Here is a 10,728-nt window from a genome sequence, read left to right on the forward strand (position 1 = left end):
CTTATCGTTAAATGTTTGATGTTATTGTGTCGGAGCAGATTTGCTCTGTTGCTCTCTCTTTAAATGACAGTTTAGATCGCACTGTTTACTGTTTGGGTTGAGGAGCTTAATGGTTCCAACTGTAACACCCATATTTACATTGAAGTGGCCGCCGACCGAGTAGGATCAGCAATCCTCTTTATAATACTGCTGAGCGTAGTAACTCGAGGCCTGCAGTGAGGTTTAGCCAAATCCGTGCATAGGTGACGACAGTGTCACGTTAGGGCGACAGATCTAGTTCTAATTTAAGCACGAACTTTGACATCCAGCACCAGGTTGGTTTCATACTGGTTTAGAGAAGCACACTAACATGGAGCTCGTCTTTATAAGGGGCGGAGGGGTGGTGGAGCGGGTCTGGGATTCAAGTATCATATGTTGAAATGATCATAAATTTAAGGGCTGAATTATTGTATAAAATGAGTGTTCATTTTACCAGCAATGTTTTTTTTATTTAGTCTTAAGGCCAAACATTCTGAGCGAAACTCAAACCGTTTTTTGCCGGGAATACTTTCACACAGATCACGAATATTAGTCATCATTTTTTTGCTTTTGCAACGTGAATAAAGGCATCAACCAATCACGTTGTGCAGAACTGGTTGAGTTGTGTCTATATTTATGAAACAACAACATTAGGGGTCGTAGTCCAAACCAAGACGGCAGACTTTACAACTCCTTTAAATCTTGACAAAAGGCAGTGCATACCAGATACACTCCTTCTTACCTTTCAAAATAAAAGACATATCATATTTGCAGGCAGTATTTCGCATTTCCATGTCTTTTAATCATTGCACCTCCTTGTGTAAAGGTCTTAAGTCTTAGTCCTGTATCAGATGTCCTTCTTAGTTTTTTATCATATTTAGTCTGTTTTTTTTTTTTCAATTTTAAGTCGACTAAAGGTCTTGGCGTTTTAGTCTTATTTTAGCCAAAAAGACTGTAACCAAAATATCACCTCTTTTCCGTCTCCCAAGCCCTGTTGTTGTCATTGTTAACTTTGTCTTAAACAAGTTAACCGAGTCCTCCTGACTGCTCATTGTTTGCTGCCTGTGCAGTCCGAATATGGTGCGCACAATAATATTTTGTCTCCTCTTAAAACTTTATTTTAGTCGTCTTTCTTCATCAACAATATTGCAAATTGGTAAAGTCAGTTAGTTAGTTGGTGTTAAGTCACGTCATCATCTCGTCTTCGTCGGGGAAAATAAAGTTTAAGACCAACACATTTAGTCATGGTTAACTTCACCAAAATGATCACTGGTACAAAAACAATAATTATGGTCCATCTTGTTATTTTGATGCTCCTACAACAGAAGGACACAGAGTTAGGATCTGCAATAACATGGAGTTCATTCTGGTTTTACTGAGCCCTTGTCACTCATTGGTTCATTGTTTCAGTTTGAACAGTCATTGTGCTGCATTTTTTCACTCCTTCTCAAACAAACAAAAAGATGACAGCCACATTGCAGCACCCCGACCTCAACAACAGAAACTGTATCCGTCTGTTGAAGGACTTTGAAGGATTTGGAGTTCAAAAGATCTGCGTGGTCATAATAAAACCTCCTTCTGCCCCTCTTATTAGAGCATTGGCAAGCTAAAGTCCAGTTGCCAAGAGCAAGATCCAAATTAAGCTATTTGATATCCACAGATGACGTATAGTTAGTGTCCTTTGGCCATTTTGAAGAATGCATATGAATTTTAACGTTTACATCTTGGTTTTGTTACAGCACCAAGCAGCACCTCAAAATACCACAAATGTTCTTTGGTTTACTGTTGATGATTTGAATATCAGTTTCTGTGTTGGGTTTCTAAACAGTTCATCTTTAAAATCTCCAGTGAGTTCATCTTTAAAATCTCCAGTGACGGTAAAAATAAAAGTGCTTTATCTCAACATTGGAGGAAAGTCTTTTGGCAGGAATCATCTTTGAGTGGACTTTACTGGAGGGGAGAAAAGAGAAATGATGGCTAAGTAACTATACAGATTTAAGCCGTTCTAATATCTAAATATATAATAATAAACTTTATTTATACAGCACATTTCAAAACAAAGGATGCAAAGGGATTTACAGGATGGAAATGGCAGACAAACATAATTAAAACAATTTAATACATTTATTAAAAGTTACACAACAATGAGCAAAGAAGCAACATATGAGAAAAAAGGGTGCCGATTTATCTCTTTACTTAACTCATTTTTAACCAAAACTAACTGTCCAACACACACTCACCGAGTGTGAAACAGAAAAGAGTCTATCGTCCTCAAATAAACCGGAATCTACTTTGCTTCAGCAGATATTTCTCAGTTTCGTCTCTACAGCTGTAAGGCTGGTTTAGGCTGTGGTTTTTTCATACGCGACAGGAAATAGTCAATTTCTCACCACACTCTTTCGGGTTAGCTGAGGCGTATCTACGTCAAAGGTCTGTTGCGGTTTCCTTCAACCTACCACAATAACAGAATGGAGGTCAGATTATAGAGAAATAGCTGAGATGCCAATTTTTGTGGGAGGGTTTTTTACCCATCTCGGCCTCTTCCAGGTAATTTGCCTTCATGTGTGAGTGTAGCTGCTGTGAGACATAATGGATGACGTCGTTAATAAAAAAGCTTTGTAATCAAAAAAAACAGGAGCTAAAGCTAACGGAGACGGGCAGAGCTGAGATCAATTCCATCAGTGTTGCATGTGAAAGAAGATCTAATCACCTCGTTCAACAACAGGCACTCCAAGGCGGGGGGGCGTTTGTTCAATGGGTGGGTCATACCAATCACAGCCTCAGGGACTTAAAGGTGTCTCCTCTAACAAACCTCATTGTGATTAGAATACTCACAATGAGGGAAAAGGTGTTCGCCCAACTCCGCCTATTCTCTTCACACCAGGTCCCCCCCCCAAAGAAAGGCCAACGATATTTAAACTGACCTATTTCTGAAGGGAAGCAAAGACTAAAAAAACAGTCTCAGGTTAGACTCCCAGGAAACTCCCAGTCACATTAGAGGTTTTATGTAACACAAGCAGGCCGGCTTCTCAGAAAAGCAAGGTTGCCCTGGCTCAAGAGCGATAGGGAATATAAACACTGTGTCTGCACACGTGGGAGATTATTTCAGAGCTGGACAAGATACCTGGGGAGAGATTGTGCTGTTTATGAAAGAGTTATGGATGTTGATCGCTCACACTAGGGAGTTTATACCACTACTCACTCTATACTAAGAGCACAGTAAACATTCAACAATCTAATTAACCATCATTTTGCATGATTAAAACTCCTGATCTCTTTAACACGTGTTGGCGTGAAACTGATTCCATCGGTGATGGGATTTTAAATTGTGAGGATAATTCAATCGTTTTGTAGAATCTCTATGTAAGCAGAAAGATGTGTGATTAGTGATTAGAGCATGTTTCCCATTATTTTCACTGGTGACTAATCGATCACTTAGGCCATAGTTTTGGTTTTTGAGCCCTTCAAATAAAGCAATATGTACTCGTGGCCCCTGCGCCATAAACCGAATTTATGCTTTCTGCATCCGCGGGTATTAAAGTGTCAGCGTGACGCATGTTTCATCATCAGAAGGCTCTGTGCAGACGTCACATGGCAACAATTTGGTCGCTGAGCAGGTGTGAAGCACGTCACCCTATCGGACACTATAAACAGAAGTACTTAGCGTCCGTTTGGGAGTAGAAGTTATTTGTAACTATGAATCGTCATTGTGTAACATGTTTTAATTGTTTTGCAAAGCCTCAGATTTAATCCAGGACCTCTTGCTTTAGTTGATAATATTGAGATGAGGGTTTTCAGTATTGTTTTTAAGTCAGTGTGACATCTTTAAATTGCTGTTTCTTTGCCCATCAGTTCTAAACCAGTGTATTTGACTTCTGGAGGGATACTGAACTACTTGATTCTGCTAGGATAGACTAAGTATATTGTTCTTGCTTTCTTAAGTTGCTCTTAACTGTACCAAGCTGGTTTATGCTTTAAGATGCTTGTTTAAGAAAGGAGATGCACTTATGACTTCTGGTGACTAGTAGTTCTCTTGAATACCTATGTTGAATACACTTCCTGTAAGTCGCTTTGGATAAAAGCGTCTGCTAAATGACTGTAATGTAAACTGACACTATAAAGCAGTAAAAGGCCAAATATTTGAGAAGCTGGAACCAGCAAGTGTTCATATACTTTTCTTGATAAATGACCTCAATTGCCAATGATTTCTGGCAACTAATTCATTGATCAACTTCTTATTTCAGCAGTAAAGAGCATTCCGTCAAACAGTACAGTTCATGATAGAAACACTATACTGTCCGGTTGTTAATTATCTGCATTATCTTTTCTTTAAATTTCTTTTTAAAAACTACTTTCGTGTGCATATTAATGGGAGATCAAACTTTCATTTTGTCTAAACACCTGCAAAGACTTAAACCAGGAGACAAGATGCAATGCAAAAAGTTTTTTAATGCAGTAATTAAGACTACAAGGAGAGCGTCAACAAATTAGAAGAAAGCGTCTTTACATGTGGACATACAACGACTCTGAAGCTGAATACACAAATAAATAAAAAGGTTATATTTAAATGGTCGGGCCTCCGTCCCCCTATTAATTTACAGAAATACTGGAATCCACCCACGTGTTGTCTTGAACAGCGAGTGAAAGATTTTTTTTTAATCAATCTTAAATCCTCTGTAGTAATTAAATGGTGCCAAAAATATGAACTCCATCTCCCACAAGTCAATGCAGCATCGCCAATGATACAGACCTGCTGTAATAATAGGAGATTATGTGCTTAACTTTAGCCTATATACACGAGCGGATTGGGTGGTGTCCTATGTTACCGTGTGCTCGTCTGAACGCGTTATTGAACGCTACACATGAGCTCTTATATGAATATCAATATATTATAAACGTATTGGGGCTGGATGCTTTGATTCAGATAAGCTGGGGGAAGAGTTCATTGGCGAACATGTCGTCCCAGGTGCTCTCTGAGCACAGGGAGGAGGACATGTCGCTGAACGGGGACGGGGACCCTTCGTATCCAGAGTCGCTGTAGGTGTCCGCAAGGCAGGCTTCCTTATCCAGGCCGCCGAGGGCTGGTGGGGAGGCGCCGGAGAAAAAGTCGTCCACCGCACTCTGAGCGTCACAGCTGGGGATGACCACCTCCTCCGGCTCGTCTTTGACGCAGACGGTCTCCTCCTCGACCACCACCACCACGTCGGCCACGTCGAAGGCGGCCTCAACGCTTTTCTCCTCAATCTCCGCTTCTTCTTCTTCCTCCTCCTCCTCCTCCTCCTCGTACTCGTCGTCGCTCTCCTCGTCGTCGTCTCGCTGCCCGCCGTCGCCCACCACCTCCACGGGCTTCGTGTAGATGTGGTCAAAGTGGATCAGTTCATTAAGGGCCTCCAGCTTAATTGATGGGGCCCCCAGAGACGCAGGTGTGGTGGCAGGTATTGGGTCCCCCCCTCCGACCAGCAGCACCTGCGGCTCCTGGCACTCCTCTTCACAAGACTTGAGGAACAGCTCTGGGTCAAGGATGTCCAGAATGCCCATGAGCAAATCAGACTAGAGGTGGAGGAGGAAACAGGAGATTAGCCTAGTGACCCATGACCTGACTCTGGTGGTTATTACAGAGCTTTGAATCCAACAGAGGGCTCTATTCATAAGAAGGAGTTGTCTTTATTAGACTTACCTCATGGTCTGTAGTGTCAGAACCATCTGTATCCATTGAGAAGTCTTCAGATTTGGGGACTGCTGGGCCTGCACCTGCTGCGGAGGCACACGTAGCCTGAGTGCTGCGGACTCAGAAGACCCGATCCCCAAACCTGCTTCGTTCCCGTTGGACAACAAACTCTGAACCTGCGACAAAAAAAAAAAAAATAAAAAAGAGAACGGGAAGGGAGGAGGGGGGGGGTGAATTAAGAATGCGCCACTCGAAAAAGAATCCGACATTGACCCGCAAGCCAACTTCCCCCCCCCACCCCCGCACTTCCCCCTCCGCTGTCCCGCGTCACAAAACGTACCGTCTCTTTTGAGTCGAGGGTGTCCAGCCCAAGTCTCTGTCTCAGTTCCTCATTTTCTGTCAGCAGGCCGCTCGACTTTTCCCTGAGTAGCCTGTTCTCGATGTGAAGTTTCTGGTTCTGCAGAGCGAGAAAAACACCAACAGATGTTTTACGTCTGAAACTTGCAACGGTCTATCGGGAAGTGATGCATGAAGGGGAGAAACTAGAAAATGAAACCGCACCAAATTGAGGTGAGGTGAGGGAGGGAGGGAGGGGGGGGGGGGGGTTGTGTATTTGATTTTATTAAAGCAGATGAATGCAATTATTGCAAGTGTGCCATTTCTAAATGGAATACATGGAATACATCCAGTGATCTCTGTTTTATTTATACATCAGATGACACATGGATGAAGGTGTGGCGGGTGATGGACGGGGGGGCCCTGCATGCCTAGCTACACCCCTGTTTTGTGACTATTCAAATATTTCTATTACCTCCAGCTCCAACTCCAACACTTGCTGTTCCAGCTCCCCCATTTTGGCCTTTTTCCTGTCTCTGGCTGTCTGAGCTGCGACTCTGTTCTTGAGTTTCCTTGTGAAGGGGAAGGAAAAAAACAGGAATTTAGCACACATTCTTTCCATGATGCTGACTAAGCCCCCTCCTCCCCTCTCCTCCTCCTCCTCTGACATGACTCTCGGGTTCACAGTACTGCGCAATCAGCCGGCCATGTTTCTGCCACGCAGGCACAACCAGGATATCAGTATCCGGCTCTGAGGACAGTCAAATCCTGCAGATAAGCACTTTGACAAGCTGGTGCAAAGTCCAAAGCCTCTGTGCATAACAATGGTTCAATTAATGAACTGCTTCTTTTTTTTTTTTTTTTAAACACCCTTTATTTGACCTACTTATGATCCATGCAGATGCAACATTGACCCAGTTCTTGGAGTTTTGTTTTTTTCTTCACATCAAAGGGGGGGAATCAATACATTTGGGCGTGTCCATGAGCAAAAGCTGGGTTTAGGCTTTTAAAAAAAATCATGCATAATGTTACAATTAAACATGCATAATGTTACAATTAAACATGCATAATGTTACAATTAAACATGCATAATGTTACAATTAAACATGCATAATGTTACAATTAAACATGCATAATGTTACAATTAAACATGCATAATGTTACAAGCATAATGTTAGATTTAAACATGCATACTGTTAAACTAAACATGCATAATGTTAGATTTAAACATAATGTTAGATTTAAACATAATGTTAGATTTAAACATAATGTTAGATTTAAACATAATGTTAGATTTAAACATAATGTTAGATTTAAACATAATGTTAGATTTAAACATAATGTTAGATTTAAACATGCATACTGTTAGATTAATCATGCATAATGTTACATTTAAACAAGCATAATGTTAGATTTAAACATGCATAATGTTAGATTTAAACATGCATACTGTTAAACTAAACATGCATACTGTTAAACTAAACATGCATACTGTTAGATTTAAACATAATGTTAGATTTAAACATGCATAATGTTAGATTTAAACATGCATACTGTTAGATTAATCATGCATAATGTGAGCTGAGGTGTGAGGAGACCGACCTGCGGAGGGCTTTCTCCTCCGGGCTCAGGTGAGTGAGCCTCTGTCTCTTGCGGATCGGCGGCCCGGTGGAGGAGTTGGAGTCTGAATCCGAGGACGCCGGGCTGGACGACGACGGCAAAACCACCGAGATGGGCCGGTTGTATCCCGGCTGCGACACGCTGCTCTGCTTCCCGGAGATCAGGAGCACTTTGTGGGGCCCCGCGGTCCCTGCTGTTACCACCACCATGTTGATTTAGCCCAAATAACCGGGTCTCTTGGTTGAATTCAGCGGACGCCTGGTGACCCGATCGCCGGTAATTCTCAAGTGTTGAAGAAGAAGGGCCGCTCCTCCGAGCTTCTTCTACTGTCGTGGTGGCAGCTGATTGGCTCCCAGCGGCCGTGACGTCACTTGTTGACGGCCCGTGATTGGTCCGCCCGGCGCTGATGAAATTTGCATTGTTGGGAGTTTCACTCAGAATTATTATTATTATTATTATTATTATTTATTATTATTATGATGAATGAATGAATGAATGAATGTGATCAGCACTTTTAAAAGGTGCATCTGGTAAATTCCCCTTTATTTTATAATAATACATGACGTGTTGACTATATATTGTATTATTAATCTGAATCTGCTAAAATAATTACTATCTTAGGTTCTTAATCAAATATAATGGAGTAAAAAGCACATATTTTTTGTATGAAGTAGTATATTATTATTATTATATTCCTTTATTGATCCCCATGGGGGAAATTCCATTTGCAGCAGCTCAACTACACAGACACAGACAATAAATACACATACTACACAACTACACAGACAATAAATACACATACTATACAACTATAAATACACATACTATACAACTACACAGACAATAAATACACATACTATACAACTACACAGACAATAAGATACACATACTATACAACTACACAGACAATAAATACACATACTATACAACTACACAGACTATTATATTATAGTGTATCCGCAGAGCCAGAATGGACTGTTTGATTCAGTGTATACTTTAGGTTGTTGTTGTTGTTGCCAGATATTGCATCATATTTTACACAATATATATATATAAATATAATATAAAATACAAATATCACATTGATGTTTTATATTTGAGATCAATAACTTAAATGCCACCAAAGGTCACATTTTTGTTTTATCAGTACAGGAGATATTCTTCAGTTTCATAGTTCCAACGCTGATAGTAGGCTCCATTGAGACATTATTTCATCCAAATATGGTGACGGCCCATGATTGGTCCCCCGGCGCTGATGAGATTTGCATTGTTGGAGTTTCACTCAGAATTACCCAAAGATTCTGTGTTAAATGTGATTTCCCCATCAAGTCTCCATTTCAGTTTCTTGTTTAAATGTGTCATTTTGTTTATTTGATTATATTATAGTGCATCCGCAGAGCCAGAATGGACTGTTTGAGTCAGTGTATACTTTAGGTTGTTGTTGTTGTTGCCAGGAATTGCATCATATTTTACACTATAAACTTATAGTACTTTCACTTTATTGATTGACAAGCTGTGACCTTTATCTGGAGTTTCCTGGAACCTTGTCTTTTTTTTTTATTTCATCCAAATATGGTATTTACATCCTCATAAGCACTTTATGGTGGTTTAAAAATAACAATATCACATTGATGTTTTATATTTGAGATCAATAACTTAAATGCCACCAAGGGTCACATTTTTGTTTTATCAGTACAGGAGATATTCTTCAGTTTCATAGTTCCAACGCTGATAGTAGGCTCCATTGAGACATCTGATGCTCCTTGCACTTTGCCCTGCGTATTATCATTTCCTCATTCTTTCCTTCCAAGGAATTGATTAGACCCACGAAACAAGCTTTACCACTCTGATGGCTTTCCCAGAAGGGCTCATTTTCGTATTTCCTCTGCAGCACTGTTGGAGTGTTTGTCAGTTTCTTGTCAGTCAAATGATTACTTTGATTTTCTTTTCCTCCACTGAAGAAAGTTTTTCACAAGTTTTTTCACAAAATTATTTCGATAGCATTATTATGTTATTATCAGCATATTGCAGAATTTGAAAAAATGAATTACACTTTAAATTAAAGCCACAGGAATCATATTACAGCACTATTATTTTTGTAACGTTTGCACTCTTTTAACTAGTTTTCACCGTGGATGATTCATTTATGCACATATTATTTTGAAAAAAACATTTTTGAATCATTACACTGTGATCAAATAACCAAATACAATATTTAGAAATAGCTAAATAACAATTTTCTACATTTGAGTTCAGAATTTAAAACTTTAAACTTCATCTGTAGGAGCTCTCAAAGATTTGTAGTGAAACTGCGGTTTGCTTGAGCAATAAAGAGTCAAACATAACACATAACACAAGTAGTTCTTTAGCCTTTTCAACATAACAAAACACATGGATTGAGGCGAAAGCAACAACCACACGGTCTAAACTTTTAACAAGGAGGTGAATTGTTCAGTTCACTTCATGTTTTGAATGGAGAGTCGTGTATTGAATGATATGAATTGATGCGATAAAGCATAGTTTACAACTTTGATAACAATAATTTACTACTACTACTACTACTACTACTATTACTAATATGAGTGTGCCATCGCAATAAAACTCCTCAGGTGGCTTTAAGCATTTTGTCTACAAGCAGCTATCAATCATTTAAGATAGAGGGGCCTCAGTCAGAAACAGTCAAAAACAACATCAAGCAATTTCACAACTACTCTCTTTTCCTGGAACTCCTATTTATACTCAAAGAGGAATTCACATTTTTGCAGTATTTGGCCACCATTACTGTTTACTGCTTTTAAGCCCTTTTTGCCCCTGTCGTCTCTCACCTCAACTACAGGAGCAAGAGCAAACACTGGCTTGTTTGCAGAGCTTTACCGTCACAACCCAGAATCAACATCTGAGAGTTGTGAGAGCAGCCATTTATGATGGTGTGTGTGTGTGTGTGTGTGTGTGTGTGTGTGTGTGTGTGTGTGTGTGTTTCACAGTGTTGTCTGGTATTGAAGAAGGAAACAGGATTTGAATACAGGACGTCTTTTATTTGAAGCAATGTACTAAATAGGTCAAACTCCTCGAGCCTCATGAATGAA

The 10,728-nt window shown here is 40.1% G+C and overlaps 1 protein-coding gene across 1 annotated transcript; it reads right to left on the bottom strand.

Moving 5' to 3' along the window:
- Positions 1-4,447: 4,447 nt before the first annotated feature.
- Positions 4,448-7,940, bottom strand: xbp1 (X-box binding protein 1). Its single transcript, XM_054610787.1, is given in 6 exon segments — positions 4,448-5,568; positions 5,696-5,779; positions 5,782-5,862; positions 6,027-6,143; positions 6,498-6,594; positions 7,625-7,940. Coding segments are annotated over 6 exon segments (1,236 nt in total). The 5' UTR covers positions 7,852-7,940; the 3' UTR covers positions 4,448-4,938.
- Between the last annotated feature and the right edge of the window lie 2,788 nt (positions 7,941-10,728).

This window comes from Anoplopoma fimbria, chromosome 13 (assembly GCF_027596085.1).
Source record: "Anoplopoma fimbria isolate UVic2021 breed Golden Eagle Sablefish chromosome 13, Afim_UVic_2022, whole genome shotgun sequence".
NCBI lineage: Eukaryota > Metazoa > Chordata > Actinopteri > Perciformes > Anoplopomatidae > Anoplopoma > Anoplopoma fimbria.